The sequence below is a fragment of the Hemitrygon akajei genome, chromosome 19 (genome assembly GCF_048418815.1).
Source record: "Hemitrygon akajei chromosome 19, sHemAka1.3, whole genome shotgun sequence".
In the NCBI taxonomy this organism is placed as follows: domain Eukaryota; kingdom Metazoa; phylum Chordata; class Chondrichthyes; order Myliobatiformes; family Dasyatidae; genus Hemitrygon; species Hemitrygon akajei.
The window spans coordinates 65,588,378-65,615,602 of record NC_133142.1 but is presented as its reverse complement, the minus strand read 5'-3'; the positions used below and the strand labels follow the sequence as shown (position 1 = coordinate 65,615,602).

General features: G+C 40.1%; 2 protein-coding genes and 1 long non-coding RNA gene across 4 annotated transcripts in view; 2 read left to right on the top strand and 1 right to left on the bottom strand.

The window, feature by feature from the left end:
• The window catches only part of LOC140742129 (uncharacterized), a 501,191-nt gene that overhangs the window by 419,666 nt on the left and 54,300 nt on the right, over positions 1-27,225 (top strand). The window lies entirely within an intron of this gene.
• LOC140742128 (FANCD2 opposite strand protein-like) lies at positions 2,305-2,823 on the top strand. The gene has a single exon (XM_073072940.1). The coding sequence runs from the start codon at positions 2,305-2,307 to the stop codon at positions 2,821-2,823; it is 519 nt and encodes a 172-aa protein (XP_072929041.1).
• LOC140742003 (ER membrane protein complex subunit 3) overlaps positions 19,013-27,225 on the bottom strand; it is a 32,288-nt gene continuing 24,075 nt past the window's right edge. The window contains exons 8-9 of one of the 2 annotated variants that reach the window (XM_073072662.1): positions 25,819-25,989; positions 19,013-22,766 (exon numbers count right to left, since the gene is read on the bottom strand). In XM_073072662.1, the coding sequence (XP_072928763.1) occupies positions 25,861-25,989 (129 nt within the window). In that variant the 3' untranslated portion in view covers positions 19,013-22,766; positions 25,819-25,860. Of the gene's footprint in view, positions 25,990-27,225 lie in introns of both variants that reach the window. The other variant, XM_073072661.1, reaches the window with a different exon arrangement.

Below are 27,225 nucleotides of genomic sequence, written 5' to 3'. Positions count from 1 at the left end.
GTTCCTTCTACCAAACTGTAAGATCATACACTTCCTGGCCCCGTTCCTTCTACCGAACTGCATGATCAGACACTTCCTGGCCCCTTTCCTTCTACCGAACTCATACACTTCCTGGCCCCATTCCTTCTACCGAACTGCGTGACCATACACTTCCTGGCCCCGATCCTTCTACTGAACTGCATGATCATACACTTCCTGGCCCCGTTCCTTCTACCGAACTGCGTGACCATACACTTCCTGGCCCCGTTCCTTCTACCGAACTGCGTGATCATACACTTCCTGGCCCCGATCCTTCTACCGAACTGCATGATCATACACTTCCTGGCCCCTTTCCTTCTACCGAACTCATACACTTCCTCGGTAGTGTACCCTTCCAATCATCTTTGGCCAGCTCCTTTCTCTGGCCCCTATAATTCTCTTTACTCACTAATGTCAGATATTTAACTTCTCCCTCTCAAATTGCAAGCTCAAGTCCATCATATTATGATCACTGTCTCCTAAGGATTCCTTTACCTTAAGCTCCTAATCAAATTTGATTCATTACACAACATCCAATCCAGAATAGCCGATCCCTCAGTGGGCTCAACCACAAGATGCTCTAAAAAGCCATCTTGTTGGCATTCTACAAATTCTCTCTCTTGGGAACCTGATTTTCCCAATCTACCTGCTTATTGAAATCTCCCATGACTTGTAAACCTTCCCGAAAGGATATTGGTCTCATTCAGGTTGAGCTGTAATCCGTCCCTTTTGTACAAGTCATACCTTCCACAGAAGAGATCCCATTGATAAAGAAGCCTGAAGCCCTGCCCTCTGCACCAGTTTCTCAGTTACATATTCATCTGCCAAATCATCCCATTTTCACTCTCACCAGTGCGTGGCACAGGCAGCAATCCAGAGATTACTAGCCTGGAAGTTTTGCTTTTCAGCTTTCTACCTAGCTCCCTAAAATCTTTCTTCAGAACCTCCTCAATTTTCCCACCTATGTCATTGGTGCCAATATGTACCAAGGTTTCTGGCTGCTCATCCTCCCCTTTTCGAATGCCACGTATCCGATCCGAGATGTCACTGACCCTGGCACCTGGGAGGCAACATAGAATCTGAGTGCTTCTTTCACGTCCACAGAATATCATGTCTATTCCTTTTACTATGGAATCCCCTTCCCTTCTGATCCATAGTGCCAGAAACCTGGTTACTGGAGCTCCCTCCTGGTAGTTCTTCCCATCCCCCACCAAATTCAATGAGGGGAATGGCCACAGGGGCACTCTGTACTGGCCACCCATTTCCTTCCCCTTTCCTGACACTCACCTAGGTACCTGCCTCTGGAAACTCCCTTTAGCTCTCAGTTGTCACCTCCTTAGTTTCCCATATGAGCTGAAGGTCATTGAGCTGCAACTGCAGTTCCTTCACATGTTCTCTCAGAAACTGCAGATCATGATTTCTGTCACTTTCACCTTTTAATTCAAATTTCCCACATCAGCAATATTTCACATTTAACATTATGCAATAAGAATCAGTTTATTACCACTGACATACGTCTAGTGTTTTTATTAGAGGTAGAGACCAGCATCCCAGCTACACCCAATCTGTGTGAACTGATGCTGGGAATGTGTAACAATTCAGCTAGACTTTGCAAAGAGAGCAGTTTGGTGAATACTTTAGGCTTAGAGTCTTATTATCACTTAATGTTCACATGCAAATATGTTTTCAGTTCCAATGAAAGACCATCAAGCTATCTGTCTCCAGAGGTGTTAACTAACCATTTTCTTTAATTCCACCATTGAGTACGGGCTGGTAAGAGAAAGGAATAATAATTTTCTTCCCATTAAGCCTGTGTTGTTACAATGTCAACATATAACACATTCACAAATTAAATTTGTTACAAATAGATATAGACGTTACTAATAGATATAAACTTCTATAAATTATAAAAGTAAATAGCACCAAATAAAAAGAATAGCAAGCTAACACAGCTAGTTCAGAAATCTGATGGAGGAGAGGCAGAATCTGTTCCTGAGTGCGAATCTTCAGTCCCTGTACCTCCTCACTGATAGGAAAGAGAAGAGGGCATGTCTTGGATGCTGAGGGTCCTTAATAGTGGATCCTGTTTTTTTGAGGCATGTTATATGACTGATGTTCTATTGAGCTGAAAACAGGTTTGTATGTTTTTTTTAACAAATGCAGAGTTTATATAAAATAAGTAATTTAAGGGCAACGAGTGCAACTTTCTGTATCAAATTATTATATTGATGACTGACCACTGTCACCCTCTTTAAGATCCTCTCTTTGTGTATTTTATGTCTGAAGATGACTTCATATCAGCTGTGGGGTCTATGGTCTCCCTTTGATGAAAGTTTCCAGTTGGATGGATACAGTGCATGTCCTTCTGGGAAACCAGATGGAGCAGAAACAATTGAGGTGGCCTCGCCATCAGACCAAGAAGTCGCACTCTACCTGCAAGATAATGTTATGACCAATGACTGGAAGCTGTTGGGCCTACTTGCAGAAACAGATAGTATCAGTCCTGAGATGTTGTGTTACACTCTCAAAGCCGAGCATGACACCGCCACAGTTGTGTATAAACCTCAACCTGTCAAACTCAACTCTGTGGATTCAGCCATCACCACTGGAGCACCACAACTGACAGGCGTCTTCCATATTTCTGAAGGATCAGCCTTTACTGAAATCAATGCTGATTCCCCAGCATCTACTTCAACTGCACAATATAATGTAATTGTGATGATATACAGACGATTATTAAGAGTTGTCACTTTAATCTATACAGCCTACCAGAAGTGTTTTCATGCCTTACAACTTCCAGTTTAATGCTGTCTTCTTAAGAGTATTTTGAATTTAAAGATGAAAACTGTCTTTATCTCTAATTTTCCTTTCTAATGCTCCTATCATTTAAAAAAAAGAACACACACTGATGTGGTACCACAACCGCTGCAGTTCACGAGTAAGCTGTGGTTGCCTTTTACCTTAAAGATATGAGTTCATTTGGCATAATATTTCTGACAATGGACTCTTAGAATGAAGAATAGCACTGGGAAAGTATAACAATATTAATTTGCAACTACTGTTCTTTATGTCCAGGTATACTAGCATTGGGAATTGGTTGAGATGATCTCAGCAATTAGTTCAATGAATTATTAGATAATAAATATCAAGTTTAAGATGTGATATGTTGAGAATAACAAAAATAAAACTAATAGATTTCTAGCATTTGTACAATCACTTGTGTTTACAACAAATTTGTTTGTTTCTAATTCTTCAACAGGTTTTTATGTTTTTTTAGAAACACATTATTCCATGGCACTGACATTCACGAACAACTGAAAAGAAATCAATACAGTTATTAATGTTTTGAGTGTGTGATGGAAAGGGTGTGTAGCTGAACAATGCTAAGCAAAGATGCTGTTAAATGATTTTCAATTATTCAAAGGACATCCTTTCACATATTCTGATGAAAAACACAGCAGTGAATTGAAATTATGGTTCTTTTAAATTTAGGGATAAACAAATAGGCGTGGAATAAGCCCTTTTGTCCCAATGAGCCACACCACCAAATGACCCACATATTTAACCTCAGCTTAATCAGAAGGCAATTTACAATGACCAATTAACTTACGAACAGGTTTGTCTTTGAACTATGGGAGGAGACCAGAGTACTGACAGGAAACCTACACATTCTTTACAAGGTTCATAGTAAAACAAAGATCAAAAGGTATCATAGCATATCATACAATATAGTAATGCTGAGTTCCAGGAATACAGTTGCCCTTTGGATGATAAGTGGAAACTGTTAAGATGTCGGCTGAAAACAAAATATAGATCCACTTATTAACTTTGGCAAATGTTTTCATCTGTTTGTTTAAATTCTGCAGTCAAGCTACCTTCTCATCACAAGCCTCACTTCCTTTTTGCCTTTCAGTGAAAATGCAGAACTTAGTTTAACTAGTCAGATTCAATGCAATGTTTTACACAGGTAAAGGCCCATGTGAAGGTAAATCTTCCACAAGATTCAGGTCAATCCTAAATACCTCTGAATGTCACTGGTTTGTGGTTGCAATAACCAGATTTAGGAAATATCTTAGTGCATCTTTTCAAGCACTAATAGATACATCCCAATTTATAGTGGGACACAATCCAGCCAAAGGTTAATTGTTTGTCCTTTTACATGATTGTGAGACACTATTGGATATTAAGAATACCAAGTATGGTAGGTCTACCCCAGTAGTGAGTTGCTGAATAGCGGTGGAGCTGGAAATGTTGCGTACCATGTTGTAGCCTGCTTCAGACACTCAGGGAAGAAATCGTCAGTGGTGGTGCACAATCCATAACAGGACAGTGCAGGACACTTCTGTTGGAAGACCCTGTTGGTCAGTGGTAATGTACAATAATGCTGGTCTTGATTCTTTGGTTCATTGATAAGACTGATGCTGTGGGAGCTGCATGGCCTTGGTTGTGGCATGGACCAGGCCCTCATTCGTGCCTTGGCATTGCCTCTGGAGGCCACTGAGGAAGGAGCAGCTGGAGCGGGCTCCTCCCATCATTACTGCCCTCCTGTGCTCATTAGATGGAAGACAAGCCTTTGTCTGTGCTGTGGAAGACAAGCCTTGATTGCGCTGTAGAAGACAAGCCTTTACCTGCACTGTGGAAGACAAGCCTTGTTTGCGCTGTGGAAGACAAGCCTTGTTTGCGCTGTGGAAGACAAGCCTTTACCTGCAATGTGGAAGACAAGCCTTGTTTGCGCTGTGGAAGACAAGCCTTTACCTGCACTGTGGAAGACAAGCCTTGTTTGCGCTGTGGAAGACAAGCCTTTACCTGCAATGTGGAAGACAAGCCTTGTTTGCGCTGTGGAAGACAAGCCTTGTTTGCACTGCGGAAGACAAGCCTTGTTTGCGCTGTGGAAGACAAGCCTTGTTTGCGCTGTGGGAGACAAGCTTTTGCCTGCGCTGTGGAAAACAAGCCTTTGCCTGCACTGTGGAAGACAAGCCTTGTTTGCGCTGCGGGAGACAAGCCTTGTTTGCGCTGCGGGAGACAAGCCTTGTTTGCGCTGCGGGAGACAAGCCTTGTTTGCGCTGTGGGAGACAAGCCTTTGCCTGCACTGTGGCAGACAAGCCTTGTTTGCGCTGTGGGAGACAAGCCTTTGCCTGCACTGTGGCAGACAAGCCTTGTTTGCGCTGTGGGAGACAAGCCTTTGCCTGCACTGTGGCAGACAAGCCTTGTTTGCGCTGTGGGAGACAAGCCTTTGCCTGCACTGTGGCAGACAAGCCTTGTTTGCGCTGCGGAAGACAAGCCTTGTTTGCGCTGCGGGAGACAAGCCTTGTTTGCGCTGCGGGAGACAAGCCTTGTTTGCGCTGTGTGAGACAAGCCTTTGCCTGCACTGTGGAAGAGAAGCCTTTGCCTGCACTGTGGAAGACAAGCCTTGTTTGCGCTGTGGAAGACAAGCCTTGTTTGCGCTGTGGGAGACAAGCCTTGTTTGCGCTGTGGAAGACAAGCCTTGTTTGCGCTGTGGAAGACAAGCCTTGTTTGTGCTGTGGAAGACAAGCCTTTGCCTGCACTGTGGAAGGCAAGCCTTGTTGTGCTGTGGAAGACAAGCCTTGTTGTGCTGTGGAAGACAAGCCTTTGCCTGCACTGTGGGAGACAAGCCTTGTTTGCGCTGTGGAAGACAAGCCTTTGCCTGCACTGTGGAAGGCAAGCCTTGTTGTGCTGTGGAAGACAAGCCTTTGCCTGCACTGTGGAAGGCAAGCCTTGTTGTGCTGTGGAAGACAAGCCTTGTTGTGCTGTGGAAGACAAGCCTTTGCCTGCACTGTGGAAGGCAAGCCTTGTTGTGCTGTGGAAGACAAGCCTTGTTGTGCTGTGGAAGACAAGCCTTTGCCTGCACTGTGGATCGCCTTTGTCTGTGCTGTGCAATATGAGGAACTGTTGAGGGCTGTTTTTGCAGATACTTGGCTCTAATACAATTTTTAACACTCAAACACAAAAAGCCTTGTGTTTAAACAATAAATATTTTTTTAAATTTAAAGACAATTCAGATGTCCATTAGGATATGAGAATTAGTTCTAATCCTTGGCATTAACACACACATTGAACTACGCAGACAAACACAGAAACACAAATACATGCACACACATTGAGACAAAGAAACCCACATGACACATTTCTCCACACACAAACATGGACACAAACACACACACAAACACAGAAACACAAACAGACACACAAAGAAATACACAGATTCACATGCAACACAGCGAGATGCACAGAAACATGTGTACACACAAATGCAAATGCATGGACACAAACAAATATGCACACACTCATTCCCAAAAACACACAACACCCCGCACACAATCATGGACACAAACACAGAAACAAACATAAAACACACACGCAAAGAAGCACACACATGCACAAACACACACAAATACTCAAACACACACACACAAATTCTTAAACACACATGCAACACATAGACACACACAAACAAACACACACTGAAACATCTCACACCCAGTGCCGTATTAACCTAGTAGCAAAAGTAGGATATGCTACAGACCCCACATTTTCAAGGGCCCCACAATAAATGCTTGCAAGCTGCAGTCTGGTGAAATCAGCATCTCACCGTATTCTCACGATGATCTGGCAATGCTGTTGTTTTCATGTTGGGGGAGCTGCATGCTGCGTGGTATGTGTGTGCAGGCGTGTGTTGGCTCCTTGCTGTGTCGTGGTGACCTTTGTGCTATCTCCCACTCTCCCATGGTATGTGTGTGCAGGCGTGTGTTGGCTCCTTACTGTGTCGTGGTGACCTTTGTGCTATCTCCCACTCTCCCATGGTATGTGTGTGCAGGCGTGTGTTGGCTCCTTGCTGTGTCGTGGTGACCTTTGTGCTATCTCCCAAGCCGCTGTAGTGTGCGCTGTTATGCCGCTGGAGGTTGCGCCGCCATGGTGAGCCTGCGACAAGGGATGTGTGACTCAACAGTTTTATGTGACCCAGTTCATGGTTCCTCATTCTTTTTTCCTGATTTTAGGTAGTCCAAACCAGCTCAGGAACATACAAGATCGAATTACACTGTCAGTTTCAACCTGTATTGCCCAATTGAAATGAGTTTCAATAAGCAACTAAACAGATCATTTTCAGAACACTATTCCTAGTTGGTTGTTGAGTGCATGTGATCCACACACGCTCATAGCCACAAGTCACATAAATTTGTTATTGTTCACTAGTCTTTGTTGATACCGCTACTTAGTTTTTGTAACATAAACAAAAAACACTTTTACACAGCTTTTCTGCAATAAAACAAGTCTTGGTTGACATTTCAAATAACAATGATCAGAAGGCAGAGCGTCCACAACAGGCTTGTGGACTACCTTCAATCATGATGAAGTTGGGAACAGAAATAATGGTCATATTGTGGGATCAAGTATTACAGCGAGTTCAAATTATCAGTGCTTCTTTGCAATCTCCTGGCCAAGACTTGAACACAGCGTGTGCACTCTATGAATCCTTGCTATGCGGTCTACCTTTTCAGACATTGAGCAAAAAGCCAAGGATCTGACTAAGTGTGAAGATTATCAACAGCAAACTTGAAGAAAACACAAACAAAATCGCACGTATGATGATTTCAGTGGTTCCAGCACTCTTGATCCACTTGTTGAATCTCAAATGCCTTCTCAGAAGTTTAAAAGCTGAACATTTCTTCCCATTATTGACAGCTTGCTTTCTGCCTTGTCAAAGAGGCAGAAAGCTTATCTAAAGGTGAATGGTGTTTTTGGATTCCTTCATCAATTACAGTCACTTACACCTGAAGAGATCGTAAAGAGGTCATCAAATCTTATTAAATCATATTCGGAAGATCTGGAAGAAAGTCTTGATGAAGAATTTGTGCAGTTTACTGAACTGTTGAAAACTGAAACAATACACACAAAATGCTGGTGGAACACAGCAGGCCAGGCAGCATCTATAAGGAGAAGCACTGTCGACGTTTCGGGCCGAGACTCTTCGTCGTTATAGATGCTGCCTGGCCTGCTGTGTTCCACCAGCATTTTGTGTGTGTTGTTTGAATTTCCAGCATCTGCAGATTTCCTCATGTTTGCTGTTGAAAACTGATCTTGCTTCTCACATTGGCGCCAAACAAGACCTTGTAGAGTTACAGTTGTACAGTTTGATAACTGAAAATGATTTGGAATTATGTTTTCCAGATGTAGAAAATGCCTGTGCATCTGTTTGTCACTCATGGTTACCAACTGCAGTGGAGAACGCTCATTTTCAAAACTGAAAAGGATTAAAAATGAACTAAGGAGCACCATGGGTCAAAACAGATTGAACAATCTCACTCTAATGAGCATTGAACATGAATTTCTGCGTGAAATAGACATTTCCAGTATCATCAACAAATTTGCTCATGCTAAATCTAGAAAATGTAACTTTTAAATTGTAGTTTGTTATTTTTGACATTTGAAATTGATGCCTACATGCAGTAATACTATTACTGAAGTGTCAGACATTTGTCATATTATCTGGCTGTACAGCAAATGAAAAAATTGAATTACTTTACTAAGCAAGTAAATAATTTATGTTTTAATACTTAAGTGCATTTTTAAAATTTTGAGCCCCTTTATAACATATGTTACAGGCCTTGCACTAGAATAATCTAGCCCTGCTCACACCCAATCACATGGACACACAGAAACACCAACACACGTTCACACAAAAACACACACAGCACCAGACATGTACACACAAACGCAAACGCGCACATACACACACACACACACAAAGCACACATAAACACTGACATAAATGCAAATACACACAAAAAGGAAAGAAACACATGGAAAGGAAAACTCTATACACACACACACACACACACACACACACACACACACACACACACACACACACACACACACACACACACACATACACACACACACACACCACAGTTCGGACAGGTGACGGAAGTGTGTGTAGGGAAACACTTTGGTTCCAGTGATCATAACACCATTAGTTTCAACTTGATCATGGATAAAGATAGATCTGGTCCTCGGGTTGAGGTACTAAACTGAAAAAAGGCCAAATTTGAAGAAATGAGAAAGGATCTAAAAAACATGGATTAGGACAGGTTGTCCTCTGGCAAGGATGTTGTTGGTAAGTGGGAGGCCTTCAAAGGAGAAATTTTGAGAGTGTAGTGTTTGTATGTTCCTGTCAGAATTAAAGGCAAAGTGAATAAAAATAAGGAACCTTGGTTCTCTAGGGATATTGGAACTCTGATAAAGAAGAAGAGAGAGATGTATGACATGTATAGGAAACAGGGAGCAAATAAGGTGCTTGAGGAATATAAAAAGAGTAAGAAAATACTAAGAAAGAAATCAGGAGAGCTAAAAGAAGACATGAGATTGCTTAGGCAGTCAGGGTGAAGGATAATCCAAAGATCTTCTACAGGTATGTTAAGAGCAAAAGGATAGTAAGGGATAAAATTGGTCCTCTTGAAGATCAGAGTGGTCGGCTATGTATGGAACCAAAAGAAATGGGGGAGATCTTAAATGGTTTTTTTGCATCTGTATTTACTAAGGAAACTGGCATGGAGTCAATGGAAATAAGGCAAACAAGTAGTGAGGTTATGGAACCTATACAGATTGAAGAGGAGGAGGTGCTTGCTATCTTGAGGCAAATCAGAGTAGATAAATTTTCAGAACCTGACAGGGTATTCCCTCGGACCTTGAAGGAGACTAGTGTTGAAATTTGCAGGGGCCCTGGCAGATATATTTAAAATGTCGGTATCTACAGGTGAGGTGCCGGAGGATTGGAGGATAGTTCACATTGTTCCGTTGTTTAAAAAAGGCTCTAAAAGTAATCTGGGAAATTATAGGCCGGTATATTTGATGTCGGTAGTAGGTAAATTATTGGAAGGAGTACTAAGAGATAGGATCTACAAGTATTTGGATAGACAAGGACTTATTAGGGAGAGTCAACATGGCTTTGTGCATGGCAGGTCATGTTTAACAAATCTATTAGAGTTTTTCGAGGAGGTTGCCAGGAAAGTACATGAAGGGAAGGCAGTAGATGTTGTCTACATGGACTTCAGTAAGGCCTTTGACAAGGTCCCGCATGGGAGGTCAGTTAGGAAGATTCAGTCGCTAGGTATACATGATGAGGTAGTAAACTGGATTAGACATTTGCTCAATGGGAGAAGTCCAAGAGTGGTAGTGGAGGATTGCTTCTCTGAGTGGAGGCCTGTGACTAGTGGTGTGCCACAGGGATCAGTGCTGGGTCCATTGTTATTTGTCATCTATGTCAATGATCTGGATGATAATGTGGTAAATTGGATCAGCAAATTTACTGGATAACAAAGATTGGAGGTGTAGTGGACAGTGAGGAAGGCTTTCAAAGCTTGCAGAGGGATTTGGACCAGCTGGAAAAATGGGCCGAAAGATGGCAGATGGAGTTTAATACAGACAAGTGTGAGGTATTGCACTTTGGAAGGACAAACCAAGGTAGAACATACAAGGTAAATGGTAGGGTACTGAGGAGTGCAGTGGAACAGAGGGATCTGGGAGTACAGATACAAAATTCCCTAAAAGTGAATTTAGGCAGATAGGGTTGAAAAGAGAGCTTTTGGTACACTGGCCTTTATAAATCAAAATATTGAGTATAAGAGTTGGAATGTTATTGTGAGGTTGTACAAGACATTGGTGAGGCCGAATTTGGAGTATTTTGTGCAATTTTGGTCACCGAATTACAGGAAGGATATTAATAAGGTTGAAAGAGTGCAGAGAAGGTTTACAAGGATGTTGCTGGGACTTGAGAAACTGAGTTACAGAGAAAGGTTGAATAGGTTAGGACTTTATTCCCTGGAGCATAGAAGAATGAGAGGTGATTTGATAGAGGTGTATAAAATTATGATGGGTATAGATATAGTGAATGCAAGCAGGCTTTTTCCACTGAGGCTGGGGAGAAAAAACCAGAGGTCATGGGTTAAGGGTGAAGGGGGAAAGTTTAAAGAGAACATTGGGGGGGGGCTTCTTCACACAGAGAGTGGTGGAAGTGTGGAATGAGCAGCTGGATGAAGTGGTGAATGTGGGCTCACTTTTGACATTTAAGAAAAACTTGGACAGGTATATGGAGATGTATGGAGGGATATGGCCCAAGTGCAGGTCAGTGGGATTAGGCAGAAAAATGGTTTGGCACAGCCAAGAAGATCCAAAAGGCCTGTTTCTGTGCTGTAGTGTTCTATGGTTCTATGCACATGCACAAGCACACACGCACACACACAGAAACACACACATTCATTCAAAGCACATGCACACAAACAGACAACCACATAGAATCACAAGCACACATAGACACACACATACACACAAACACAAACATAGACGTATATAACCCACACACAAAGACGGACATAAACACACACACAGACACAGAGAAAACACAAACACACATGCAAAGGAATACATGCATACACAAACATGCACCAACATACACACATAAAACACACACACAGACACAAGGAAGCATGCACACAAATACGCACACACTCACACATACACAAACACAAGCACAAACATACACACATAAAAGCAAAAGCGTACACATACAAAACACCAGGCACAGATGCAAATGTTCATAAACACACACACACACACAGACACACACATACAAATCACCAGACACAGACACAAACGTTCAAAAACACACACATGCACACACAAGGAACAGACACAAACATCCAAAAACACAAACGAACAGAGCACACACACAATCGTACAAGAACACACAAGATAGAAACATAAACATTTAAAGCACACACATACAAACACACAGACACACTACACAAATGCACACACCATCACAAGCACAATAACACACACACACAACACACTCGGTCACACGCACGCAAAGGAATCAAACACACATTATTGCACACACACATACAAACACTCTCACCCAAAACACACAATAACAGTCACAAACTCAAACACATAAACACACATACACACACATGTAACACTAGACAACAAAGATTTTGTGAATTTTGGGCTACTGATCATGAAAATCACCATGAAATTTCCCTATCACGCACCATTTTTTAATAAACTTATGTTTATTATTTCAATTCATAATTCAAGGCAATTAAAATGTTGCCTACAATGTGAGCTGGAAAGTTTCCTATCTTGTCCAGGCATGCTTAGGTGGCACAGCTGCTGCATGGCAGGACAGGTTTTAGTAATAATTATTGGGTTCAGGACTGTAAGGATGGGAACACAAAGTGCACTGCAGATGCTGTGGTCAAATCAAGACGTACAAAAAAGCTGGATGAACTCAGCAGGTCGGGCAGCATCCGTTGAAAGAAGCAGTCAACATGTCGGGCTGAGACCCTTTGTCAGGACTAAAGAAGGAGGGGGCAGGGGCCCTTTTTTCTTGATTGTATTTTCACAATTTGTTGTCTTTTGTACATTGGCTGTTTGTCTTTGTGTGCATTTTATCATTGTGTTTCTTTGTACTTATTGTAAATCCTCACAAGAAAATTAATCTGAGGGTAGCATATTGGACATGTATGTACTTTGATAATACATTTTGAACTTTGATGCGGATGACTTTCCTGGATGTATCTCACATTTGCACATATTTTCTGACAGTAATTTTTGTTTGCATAGCCCGTGCAACCAGAGAATCATGTACCAATCCTGCTTCCCTGGACCAGGTTCAGTGAAATTATTTCTGGGAATTAAACTATTTCATCAATTATTTCAAATAATCAGTGGGCATCAGCATATTATAGACAATATTATAGAGTTGCTTCTTTACTAGAAGTTATGCCAATGCTATATTTATTCATGCAATGTGAGACTGGCCTGTTACAAGCATACTTTTTCTAATCAAATAGATACATCCAATCATAGCAGCCAATTTCACATAATTTATGAAGGTAACAGGATATGACTTTTTTTTTATTTTTAGCAATTGATTTTACAACTGAAGACAGTTTCACTTCAAGACTCTGCCACAATGTAAAACAGGGATTCCTATCCTGGGGTCTATGGACCCCTTGGTTAATGGTGGGGGTTGATGGCATAAAATGGTTGGAAACACTTGATGTAAAAAATCAATGTTACTGCAGTAAATTTGAACCATCTATAGCGAAAGGAAACTAATGCGTGTTAAATATTAGGAGCAGAGTTGAACAGTCTGTACAAGAGTTATGCCCGAAACCTCAACTTCATTCCTTCTGCAGATGCTACCAAACCTACTATGATTTTGACTTTCTTTTAAACTTTGCGTGCAAATATTAGCCTCCAAGGACCTACCCTGTGGACCTTTTAGAAAAAGAAACTAATTTTTTTTCCACTGTTCCTAACCTAACTCATTTTATTCATCCAATCTTCCCATTAACTCTCCTCTACCCATCAAACTCTACAACTCATTTACAATCAGGGGCATTTTAGGGTGGCAATTAATCTACAGAGCTGCAACAATTTTTGGAAGTGGAAGGGAACTGGAGAGATGAAATCCTTGAAGCACAGAGAGAATATGCTAGATCTACACAGACAACACTAGATGCCAGGTCTGAATTTATGTTGCTGGAACTGTGAGACACAGGAATTCTGCATAAAATTATATTAAATGTTACTAAATACTGGCCTCAGTTCATATTTTCATAAAGCATTCCACAATGTTCAGTTCCTCCACACATAAAATGCAGGAGGAACTCCCCAGGTCAGGCAGCCTCTATGAAGAAAGTCAATGTCTTGGGTTGAGACCTTTCATCAGAGTTGCTTTGCTCAGTGTCTATATTAATTACATTTTTTGTTTATTACATGAGAATTTGGGATGCTTCAACCTACATTTTATAAGTTTCACTGCTACTCTCTCCAATTTCTTGATCTATTACCTTCCCCTTGCTAATTATACTTTTTTTATTTAACCAAATACTGTCATCAATCAACTCCATGTGCTAGCATTCATTCCTTTGCTTATTTATTTCTGTAAAGATGAAATCTCCCTAAGGGATTTCACTGCATCTTGCCATAATTTATTTTATATGCTGTAGTTTTATCAATTTAAGCGCCGAGCTGAATTGGAAAAGTTGGGTATGGGCTGAATTGAGGTGACGGGGCACCAGCCCGAGAGCATATCGAAGCAACAGGGTCCGGGTCCGAGTCTGAGATAAAGTCTGGACAATATAAGCCCCGGGCCAGATTGAAAAGGATAAGTGTTGGGCCCAGAGGTGAGGGACAGGTTGGCTCAAATTGCTGTTCTGTGTTTTTTTTTACTTAACTCTGCACTGAACTTCAGCAGATTTATTCATTTCTGCACAGAACTGTGGCTGTGGCCTGCAATTATCACACAGTGTGGACTCACTTTTGTAAACTTCAGTTCGGAATGCTATTTGCTTACTTTTATTGTTCACGCGTTTATTTTTCTCTGCACTTTTTGTGGTTGACGGTCTTCTTTTTGCTTTAATGGGTTTTATTGAGTTTCTTTGTTTTGTAGCTGCCTGGAAGAAGTCATATCTTAAAGTTGCATAAAGCATACCAGACATTCCACTCTGCAAAAACTCATTTCAGGGAGGTAGCATCACCTCCTCCCCCCCCCCTCCCCCGCAACCCCATATCCCCTCCCCCACCCCAGTCAACCTCTAAGCGTGTATGTGTACAGGACATTTAATTATGAAAGAACACAATTTATTTGATCACATATTGAAACTATTTACACACACACACACATATATATTCCTTGGTGAGTATTTTGCTGCTAATAGCTAAATGCTAATGCAGATAGCTTTTCTATTTCTTTTTCAAACTGTCCTTGTACTGTGATGTGGCTTGCTTGGCACATTTGAGCATTTTGCTGGAAGTCTCAACCTCACAGCAGTCTGTGTCAATGAATTTGTTAATTTTGCAAGGCATCAGATTCACAAGTGTTTGTGAGACAGCTGACTTCTGAATTCTGGCTTAATGCGACGCACCATGCTGAATGTCCTTTCTACATCACAATTAGAATTTGGCAGCACCAAAAGCAGCTTCATCAACTGGCAGAGCTCTTTGAATCTCAACTGCCCTGTGCTCAGATTTTACTTTGGAAAGCTTCCCCCAGAACTCATCAACTGGTAAACTTTTGTAGTTTGACACCAGTCCTTCAAGGTTAGTTAATAATCCAGGACTTCCAAGTGGAGCTGTTCTCTTGAACGAATGACACCTGTTAAACCCACCTCAATATGTCTTCTACAGTCATTTAACCCACCATGGGCAATAGAGAAGTCAATGTTGCAAACATAGCAGCGAGCAACACTGTCCTTATTTTTGACCATTATTAGGCAGGGGTACACTTTAGTGTAGTCTGGGGGGGGAAGTACGTTTTATATTTTCTTTTTTTTGGATCACTCTGCCATGGTGCTGCAAGACGCTAAATGGGGGAGAGGGGGGAAGGGGGGTACATCGACTGTAAAGCCCACCCACAGAGAAAACTGATAGGTCTACTTAGCACAAAGAGAGACCAATCAGAATGCTCTCTCTGGTACTGTTCCCCAACTTTTCCCTCGCTACATTAACGACTACATTGGTGCTGCTTCCTGCACCCATGCTGAGCTCATCAATTTCATCAACTTTGCCTCTAACTTTCACCCAGCCCTCAAATTCACTCGGACACTTCTCTCCCCTTTCTCAATCTCCATCTCTGGAGACAGACTGTCCACTGACATCTTCTATAAATCCACTGACTCTCATAACTACCTTGATTATACCTCTTCCCACCCTGCCAAATGTAAAAATGCTATTCCCTATTCCCAGTCCCTCTGTCTCCGCCGCATCTGCTCCCAGGATGAGGCTTTCCATTCCAGGACATCTCAAATGTTCTTTTTCTTTAAAAATCGTGGTTTCCCTTCTGGCATCATCAATGATGCCCTCACCCACATCTCCTCCATTTCCTGCACTTCGGCCCTCACCCCATCCTCCTGTCACCACAACAGGGATCGAGTTCCCCTTGTCCTCACTTACCACCCCACCAGCCTCCAGATCCAGCACATTATCCTCCACAACTTCTGCCACCTTCAACAGGGCCCCACCAGTAAGCACATCTTTCACTCTCTACCCCTCTGCTTTTCGTAGGGATCGTTCCCTCCGTGACTGCCTGGTCCACACATCCCTCCCCACAGAACTCCCACCTGGCACTTATCCCTGCAAGCGTAAGTGCTACACCTGTCCCTACACCTCCTCTCTTACCATCATTCAGGGCCCCAAACAGTCCTTCTAGGTGAGGCAACACTTCACTTGTAAGTCTGTTGGGGTCATCTATTGCATCCGGTGCGGCCTCCTCTACATCGGCGGGACCCGACGCAGATTGGGGGACTGCTTTGTTGAGCACCTCCCCTCCGTCCACCACAACATACAGGATCTCCCGGTTGCCACCCACTTCAACTCTGCTTCACATTCCCATTCGGGTATGTCCATACATGGCCTCTCTACTGCCATGATGAGGCCAAACTCAGGCTGGAGGAGCAACACCTCATATATCATCTGGGTAGTCTCCAGCCCCTTGGCATGAAAATTGAATTCTCCAACTAACCCATAGTGCTTTCCCGTTAGATTCCTTCTTCACCTCTCCTGCCTATCCCCTTCCTGCTTCCCCTCCCCCACCCCTTGATCTTTCCTCTGATTGGTTTTCCACCCTCCCCCCACCTTCTTGATAGGGCCCCTGCCCCCTCCTTCTTTAGTCCTGACGAAGCGTCTTGGCCCAAAACATTGACTGCTCATTTCAATGGATGCTGCCCGACCTGCTGAGTTCATCCAGCTTGTTTGTACAGGATGCTCTCTCAGTCACTCTCTTGCTATGTCTGTCACTTGCTCACTCTGTCTCTCTCCCCCTCTTGCTTGCTTGCTCTCAAAAAAAAAATCGATTTCCAGCATATTGTATATAATTTGTGGGCATCAGGGAGCCGCTATTAATATGCAGGAGACTCCCGGAACTTCCGGGAGAGGTGGGATGTCTGGTATACATACTTTGATAATAAATGTAGTGACTTAGATATAATTTGTGGATATGCATACAAATATACAGCTTGTATTCATAAAAAAATTACCATACCTGTAGTAATTTTGTTTTGTAGGACACTTTCAAAGCTGAATTAAGATTTTTTTCTCACCCGCCCCCCAAGATTTCTGTGGCTGCACTCATAGCTGCAAAAATATTACAAGGCTACATAAAAATGCTTTCTCATTACAGAATAGAGAAGAATACTTATGCTACGAATCTATAAAGTTGAAAACAAGCATTTCCCAGAGACCATATGAATAAAGTCCTTTGGGCTGCATCATCGATAAAGGGCAAGGCTAATTTTCCAATGCTGACATAATAACAAATATATTACTGAGACGCTGCCTTGGATGTGTGCTAAGGCTACTATGCTTTAGTGTCCATTAAATGGAAAAGTCTTCTAATTTTGATAGCATCCTGTGCTATCTTACAATTACAATGAAAGAATCAGTCTAAGAAGTGTGGTATCAGCCCAAGATTGTTTGGCATACTTATACTTCAACACGTATTTTAAAAAAGTAGTCGCACTTTGTTTGCTACATCATCCAGTGACAATTTTACCACTGAATAAAAATGAAAGATTGAAACAGAAAATTTACATCTCTCGACATCCCAAGATTGCTTTGGTATTTTAGTTCAAATATCACTGCAATACCTTAGAAATTGTTTCTTTTAAGAAATATCTCCCTTTGGCCTGAATTAAATGATGTTTTAATTTACATTCCATTGTATCAGGTATAGCTTATCTCATTTAATTTCTGATTATGATGATGAATGGATTAAGACAAAATTTAGAGATTTTACATTTTAAAATTGCAGTCGTTTAATCTTCTAAAGTTTTCAAGTTCAATATGAACTACTTATGTAATGTCCTATAGTAATGTCTTCAAATCTTTAGAGTTTCTTGTTTGCAGCACCTTTTCTGCACAAAATCTCTTTGGAAATCTCAAGTAACAAGCAAGGTTGCATTACCAACCTATACCAGAGATAACAGCAACTCAACACCACTGCACTTCACTCAATTCACTGCAGTTAGTGTAAAGAAAAATTCAGTGGTGTATCACGATTAATATAAACTTTAATATTATGTAATAAGTCATTAATATTCAAACAATGCCTGCACAAGAAAATTAATCTTAGTTATTCATAGCTGACTTGAACAATTAAAATCTTCCCATTTACAGATGGCCTATGGTTTGTTACATTAGGCACTGTAGAGATACAGAAGTGTAGTCACACAAGGTAATTGATGATTCCAGTCATTGGCAGCAGCACACTAACTGATATTTACACAAAAGAATAGTAAAGAACATTTTGTACAGAGAGCCTATTGCTTTAAGTGTATGTCAGTCAACATTGCAGATAGATTTAAAAGATCTCATTCACCATTTCAAAAACAGCATGTGTGACCTGGTTAATGTTCCTCCTTTAAGCAACACCAAAAACCAATTAAATCTCACCATGTTCTTATCAATGGCTGTATTCCCAATATTTATCTATATATCATCAAAACATTTTACCTGGTAATATTAACATACTATTGGGTAAAAAAAATCCTTAGAAAATTAATGTAGCTAAGCTTGATAGCCAGCTAACAAATGATTTTCTTAAAAATGTAAAGGGTGTCTGAACCTCTTTTTTTTGTTAACAAAGCATCTGATAAACGCTAATTTGGATTCTATGAAAGTCATTTATGTCAAATGAAAAAGGCGTTCATGATAACTAGCTCTTCCATTCCCACCTCTAGTATATGAGTACCTCCCCAAATTTGATGAGTCTTTTTCAGTAAATGAATGTGTTGTAAAATCAGAGACAATATCTTTTTTTTTAACCTTTTAAAAAAATTACTAGCTTTAGTTTGGTTGTCAAACATTCTGATAACTGTAAGTACAGAAATTATACATCAGTCCCATGCCATATCTGCATACTTCTTACCTTAAGACCATCATAAATAATCAAGTACCTTAACAGGTATTCTTATTGAAAAACTTTATTAAGCACAATGAAAATAACATCTCATACAAAAATGAGCAAGGTTGTCTACAAATTAATATGCAGGTAGTATCTGAGAATAGGGTTATTAAATATGGGAGTTCTGCTTTTAAATATAGTGGATATATAAAGTTATAAACCAGTCACTGAAAAAGTCAAAATTTCACATGATCAGTCATGTTATATTAGTAGACATTCAATCATTTAGGTTTTCATGGCTTTCAAATAATTTATCTTTTGGAGGCCCTAAAACTGAGGTGCTTCACAATTTTATCAATATAATTTGAAAAAGTGTGTTAATGTAACTTGAAGAATAACAATACGAGCAGAAGTGGTATTACACCACTAGCAGCTCCTAACAGCAGCACAGAACAAGTTGAAATGTGCTTTAGTTACATATATGCAGATAATCATAAAGACCATCTAAGGTGTTGACTTTCACTTAGATACAACAGCTGTTCTCTGATGCACTGCCATTCAGCATGAACCCTGGACGGTCATCTATTTTCTAGTTGCTATGAAATGATCACTAGCCTAAATAAATTTTAGAAAGGAACCAGTTTTTCATCGTAAACCTGAGATAGATTTAAGCATTGAGAATTGTTGTCCTGGTTGTAACATTTTGGTTCCCTGTTCGTTATATTTTAGGGCTAACTTACATTTCCAGGAAACGTTTATTGTTACAAAAAACAGTTTAACATTTCTACAACCCCTCCAAATGAAGAACATTATAGAACTGAGTAAGAAACAAAACCAATGTCATCTTTACATGCATTCCCAACATCTAAAGGATAATGGAGCACCTCAACCCAACAAAAATGAAATTAAACTAAGAATAAAAATACAAAATGAATTTTGTTACTTTGCAGTGAAAATGTATTTTGTAAGTTCAAACAGACATTATATTTGCATCAATACTAAATTATTATTTGTTTTAAACATTATAGCTTGGATGAACAACATATCACATTATTAGTTGATCAGGGCATGAAAGATTGTGATGGTACACATTCAATATGGGGCACAGATACATAGATCCAAGAGAAAGGTGTGGCCTAATTTGGATGTGAGGAAATAGTTTCCCAAACATATGGGTGAATATTTAAAAGTGTGGGATGTCAGCAAGGGAGTTTATGGGCAGCTGAAATAACAGGACCTGTCGATTAAAGGTGACAATTTTAGATATTGCTAAGTTTAGTCCTTGCTTACGTAGGGTGAAAAAAATTATTGCAGTTTGCTTTTGGATATGGTGCTTACAATCTAGTCAAATTGCAAAAGAAAAATATTTGGAAGCCACTTCTCAATCAGCTCCATTTTACTTGGGATATTCCCTTAAATACTCGCTAAGAATAGATTTCACATCACATGCCAGTGATAATAAACCTGATTCTGACTATAAGGCAGTGACCTTAAAATTCTTTCCAGCAGCTACCCTGGGCTGTAATCAAAATAATTTATTGTGGGGAGCCGGAAAAAAAATCCCATGACTGAGGCTAATGGAAATGTAAGTGGAATTTGCTTGACTCAGTTGTGGTTAATGCTGCAATTATACAAGGTAGACAAGATATTAGTAAGTACTCTTGCAAAATCATAAACCTAATAGATTCTGCAGATGCTGGAAATCCAGAGTAAGACGCACAAAATGCCAGAGGCACACAGCGAAAAGAGAGTCGCCGTTTCATCAGAAATTATGATGAAGGGTCTCGGCTTGAAACATTGACTCTTTATTCCTCTCCATAGATGCTATCTGACCTGCTGATTCCTCCAGCGTTTTTATGTGTTACTTATATAATGTCCCCTTATACAGGATTTCATAATTATATGCGGCACCAAGATTAAGAGGGGTTGTACAAGCAAAGTTGTGGTAGAAGAGTTTAAAGAGATGTGAGAATCCCATTAGGGGATGAGGAAAAGGTTCATGAGGTGAGTATGAGGGTGTTGTATACATTTTTTTAAAAGAATGGTTATTGGCTAGAAAGCTTTGTTGATTTAGCTCAGGCTTGCAATACTGTTAGATGTAAATAATAAATAACCAGTGTTGTATGACAATCAATAAATATTTCTGAGCTTTTGTCCATTTCTTTTTTAATTCATTTACAATTAAAGGAAATGAAAACCAAACTCGGTCCTATGTATTATATTGATACCAAGACTGATGTTTTAGTTATGTATATTAGATAAGGAGAAATGCCTCTCATACAATAACAGATTATACCTTATTGGCCTTTGACAATAACATTTTCACATGAGCAATTCTCAGAAGGGTACAAGCAAAAATTTAAAGATTAAGAAACCTCAAAGTAAGAACTTTAATAAAATTAAAACAGGAAAGTGAATAATGCCAATTTAGATTCTATTGCTTCTCAATCCTTTGACACACCATGATGGATCCCTGGAATAGCTGCATTAGAGATTGTTGGTACAGAAAACTATTTATGATTTCACATTTCTAGGATATATGAGTATTTAGAAACACATGGCCTAATTAGGGAGAGCCAGAAGGGCTTTGTACATGGCAGGTCATGAGAGCGATTGATGAGGGAAGGGTAGTGGATGTTGTCTGCATAGATTTTAGTAAGGCATTTTACAAAGTCCCTCATGGGAGGCTAATCCAGAAGACTGAGATGCATGGGATCCGTGGCAAATTGGCTGTTTGGAATCAGAATTGGCTTGCACACAGAAGACAGAGGGAAGTGGTTGAAGGGACGTATTCGAGCTGAGGGTCCAAAATTAGTGGAGCTTTGCAGGGATCTGCACTGGGACCTCTGCTGTTGTAATGTATATAAATGACTGGATGAAAATCTAGAATGTGGGTTAGTAAATTTCCAGATAATACCAAGATTGTTGGAGTTGTGAATAGTATAAAGGACTGGCAAAGAATACAGCATGATATAAATCAGTTGCAGCCATGGGCTGAGAAATGGGAGATGGAGTTTAACTCAGATAAATGTGAGCTGTTGTACCTCGATAGAGCAAATGCAAGTAAACAGTAGACTGTTAAGAGCAAGATCCTTAACAGTGCTGCTGAGCAGAGATCCAAATTTGTAGCTTCATGAAAGTGGCCACACAAGTCCATTAAGGTGGTTAAGGCAGCTTATGGAATTCTTGCTTTCATTAGTCGAGGGATTGAGTTCAAAAGTCAGGAGGTTATGTTGCAACTTTATAAAACTCTGGTTGGGCCACATCTGGAGAACATGCAGTTCTGGTCACCCCACTACAGGAAGGGTGTTGAGGCTTTGGAGAGGGTGCAGAACAGGTTTACCAGGATGCTGCCTGGTTTAGAGGGCATGTGCTAGGGCTTTTAAGAGACATATGGATGGGCACATCTGTGTAAGGAAGATGGAGGGATTATGGACATGGTGTAGGTAGGAGGGATTAGTGATTGAGTAACTTTGATTTGCATTTTAGCTGGTTCAGCACAACACTGGGCCACATGGCCTGCTCCTGTGCAGAACTCTTATACCACTTGAGTAAATATTGGATCTTCTTAACCTCACAAAAATTAGATGTCAGATGTTTTTTTTGTATGAAACCATGAATTCAAAAGAATAACAGAATCATAATACAAAAAAGTTTTCTAGAAGCGCTTTGTTAAATATATAACAGAGATACATTTAACCATCTATTTCCACCTCAACCCCAGAATTTTTGGGACGCTTTTAGATTTAGCTGCAAATCACACACATTTTTACAGTCCATGTTTGAAAGTCAGTAATTCTGAATTTGTAAAAAGGTTCTGCAACAGAAAGATAATTGTCAGAAATGCCTTTCCTGTTATTTATAAAGCATACAAATCATTGTTATACCATGCCAAGTAACAGTCTTTAAATTGTTATTTTTAAAATCGAATTAACATATATCAGAGAATATTAAAACTATTAAAGAAATAGTCATAAAACACAAGCAGTAAATATCAATTTAGCTAAAAAAGTCTTTTGTCCCCAAAACCCCAAGGACACATTTATATGTTTTTCATGCTGCTTGTTAATTTTTGTTACACCTAATATATTGCTACTTTCATCTAAAGTTCTGTGACAAAGGAGAACAAAGTAGAAGTAATATTTATGCAGCAATTATACAAGGTACAACTATTTACACAATGGTGATAAAACTACACGGCCTCCTGAAAAATGCTCTATTTCTCTTCAATCTGTACTGAGTACACATAAAAGGATGATTCTGGAATGTTAATAAACAAAATAATTTTGGAAATATTCAACAGAAGAAACCATTTCTATGGAATAAATAGTTCACACTTCAAGATAATGACCTTTCACTTGAATGAAAGTTATTGGAATGCTAATACACTACTGCAAATATTGTTAACAAAACACAAAGAAATCTGCCTGTTGACATTCATGTTTCATGATGTCTTAGAAGAACCTGTTCAGTCTATTGAGTCCACACTAAACAACACTGCTTGCTCCAGTGGCTTGTGTAAAGAGTGAGTCAGGTACAGTACGGGGTCAAAATTCAGATGTAGATGGGATGTGTAGAGGCATGGTTTGCAATATCTTTCCAATAGTCTGGAAGGAGATGGAAATGAATAGCAAATGGACTGGGCTCCAACTCTGAAGTTGTTAAGAAGTTGTCAAATTTGGGCTTTTAACTAAAAGTGAAGGGCCACCAAGTGCACTTCAAAAACCATTATAAAACTGTAAGCCAGTTTCATCAAGAAAGAAACCAAGAACAAAAAAAAGCATGGCAAAGTATGGGCAACATCTGTGGCTAAAATCAGAATCCGTTGCTTGCTGCCGCTTACGTGCGGGGAGGGAGGGAGAGCTGGGGTGGACTTTGGAGTTCTTATGTTTAACTGTCGTTCATTCTTTGGGGCAGTTCTCTGTGGATGTTTGTGAGGAAAAAGCATTTCAGGATGTATATTGTATACCTTTCTCTGACAATAAATTGGACCTTTGAACCTTTGAATGCAGATGCACAAACATCCATTTATTTGATGGTTTTATCTGAGGCATACCAAAACTTCCATCAGGGAGCAGACCATGTACAAATTAACACTAAACTTTACAATAATGTTGAATGTGTATGCAAAATTAGCCTGGGAAACAAGAGGAACACTTCAATATGGTTCAGAAAAATTTATGATTTGATAAATAGGTAGGGCAAGAAGTCTTAATCCCAGGCAATTTCAAATGCATTGTGCATTTGGAAAAAAAAAGACTTAAAATAATCTTAAGTTGAGTGAAAAAAATTCGGTTAAAAAAAACAAAGTTAATTTGCTTTTTGTTTTTGTTTCTCTGAATTGTTGATATATAATTTCTTGGCCAAAACCAAATCTTCGCTTGTAAACTTTAAGGGTGCTTTGTTAGTTATAGTGTGCACCAAACATTTATCCATGCCCATCAGTGCCAAATGCCCACGTAGATCAGGATTGATGGACGGTAATTAGAAAAGTACATTTTGCTGAATAAGGACTTAACTGCATCAGCTAAACCACACAGATAGAAATCTCTATTTTGCTGGATGATTTAGCTGTACCCTGAGCTTAAACAATGTGAGGGATAGAGGTACTCAGTTTCCTTTTTACTTGATCTTGCACAAATAGGTATTTTTTATGTCAGAAGAAATGTACATTTTAAAATCAGCCAACCTGAAACAGTATTTCAAAACACTGAAGCAAGGTGATACTTCAAAACCAAAAAAAGGTAAAATATTAAACCAGCTCAATATTCCCCCTTCACACTACCAGTTTGTGATGAACTGTGTGCTAATCTTTAACTATGAAATACATGTTTAGCTTTACTTCTGTTTGAGATTCTTAGTTGGCATTTATTTCAATTTCTGCAGTTTACTCAGAAGGAACTGAGCACTGACAACATTTCACATTGAGAACTTTAATTAATGTCGTTTTCTTTTTTGCAGGACATAAAAAGATGCTGGAAACACACACACACACACAAAATGCTGGAGGAACTCAGCAGGCCAGGCAGAATCTATGGAAAGGAGTAAACAGTTGGCATTTCTGGCTGACACCCTTCATCAGGACTGGAGAAAAAAAGATAAGTCAGTGTAAGAAGATGGTGGGGGGGGGGGAAGAAGTACAAGGTAATAGGTGATATGTGAAACTGGGAGAGGGGGAGGGGTGAAGTAAGGAGCTGAGGGGGAAGTCAATTGGTGAAAGAGATAAAGGGTTGGAGAAGGGGGAATCTGATAGGAGAGAACAGAAGGCCATGGTAGAAAGGGAAGGGGAGGAGCACCAGAGTGAGGTAAGAGAAGGAAAAGGGAAATGGAGAATGGTAGGGGCGGGGGGGGGGGGGTGCAATTATCAGAAGTTCAAGAAATTGATGTTCATGCCATTAGCTTGAAGGCTACCCAGTTCCCTTGGTGATAATATGGAAAAAATGATGAAATGCCAATACTTAGTCACAAGATGAACATTAAATATAGTGCACTTACTACTGGCCTACAAGAACTGCAAAATAAAATGCTTCAATTACCAAAAAACCACCCTTATCCACATGAGAATAGTAATTTTTATTTCCACCCCCATAATTCTTTTAACAAAAAAGTGATCCAAGTGACATTTGGTCATACACGCCTTGAACTTCTAAATAACTTTAACTTTTATGAATTAACAGTGAGAGACAATTCCTGACATATTGCAAGAAAATATACAATCTATTCTTATCCGGTATCTTTACAGTGATAGCTTTCAAATTCACAGTAAAATCTCACATTAGTGGTTTGTGTGACTTGCAGCTTTACCAGACATTTCTAATGCGTTCAAGTGAAATTTTAAGACAAGGAGAAATATCTGTCTTACTACAAACCTAGTTATGGTAGTTTAATCTGGGGTCCCTGGTTAAGGTGCCTTAAAACATTGATGTGTCTATTTCCTTGTTGAACATTCCTTCAAAATTGAGATCCTTGGCCATAAGTTCTTCTTCCACTTCCTCCAAGGCCCACTGATGATCCAGAATTTCCAATGCTTCCCATTCAGCCTTTACAATAAAAATACAAAAACAAAAGAAACAGTATATTTTTCTACCTTTCAGTTTTGCACTACTAAATAGATAACTTATTCCCATTACTCCCCCTTCTATTTTAATCCTACTCTTATGCATACTACTAAATTCCTAGTATATCATTAGGCCATTTTTCATACCAATTCATATTAATCAGTGCTGATAAGGTGCTGAATATGGAGAATATTATAATTCACCACAACCTTGTTGTCGCTATCTTTGCATAGATCTTCAGCAGAAATAATTGGGACCTTAATCAGTATTAGGAACCTCAGAATCAGGAACTCTGTGGTTGAACAGATTCTCTTAATAGGGGCAGAGCCAAGATCAAGCATCTTTGCATTGATCAGACAATGGCCAGAAAATGTTAACCATGAGGAAACAGGGCTTGTTTTACTGGTAATGCAGGCTGAGGCATAAAGAATTGAAAAGAAACAGAAGTTAGGAATTGCCTCCACCTTTTACAAAAAGTTAATAACAAGGGTTAATAACAAGTAGTGAAGGAAATTTAGGAACCACTGAGATGGTGGAAGTTAGTCATTACGTTTAAAGGTATTTGAGTTCAATGCCAGATGTATCATGCAAGTACTAGATTGCTATACCTCAGTCTGAATAGACAAAGTGGAGCAGAACATCCTCTCTTCTTGCCACAATGGAGGCCACTCTCAGGTTGGAGGAGCAGCACCTCATATTCCGTCTGGGTAGCCTCCAACCTGATGGCATGAACATCAATTTCTCTAACTTCCAGTAATTACTCCCCCTCCTCTTTTTCATTCCCCATTCTGGATCCCCTCTTACCCCTTTCTCTTCTCCTTACCTATTGATCACCTTCCTCTGGAGCCCAACCTCTGTCCCCTTCTCTCATGGTTCGCTCTCTTATCATATTGCTTCTATTTTTAGCCCTTTATTTTTCACTCATCACCTCTCGGCTTCTCACTTCATTCCCCCATCCACTTGCCTTTTCTCCTCACTTAGCTTCACTTATCACCCAGCAGCTTGTACTCCGCACCCCCCCCCACACCCCTTATTTTCTTATTCTTGCTTTCCACCCTTTCCTAGCCAGTCCGAATGAAGAATCTTGACCCAAAACACCAACTGTTTGTTCCTCTCCTTAGATGCTGCCGACCTACTGAGTTCCTCCACATTTTGTGTGTATCATTCTGAACTAAACAAGACTGTGTGATGGATTTGAACTTGAAGTTAATAATTTTG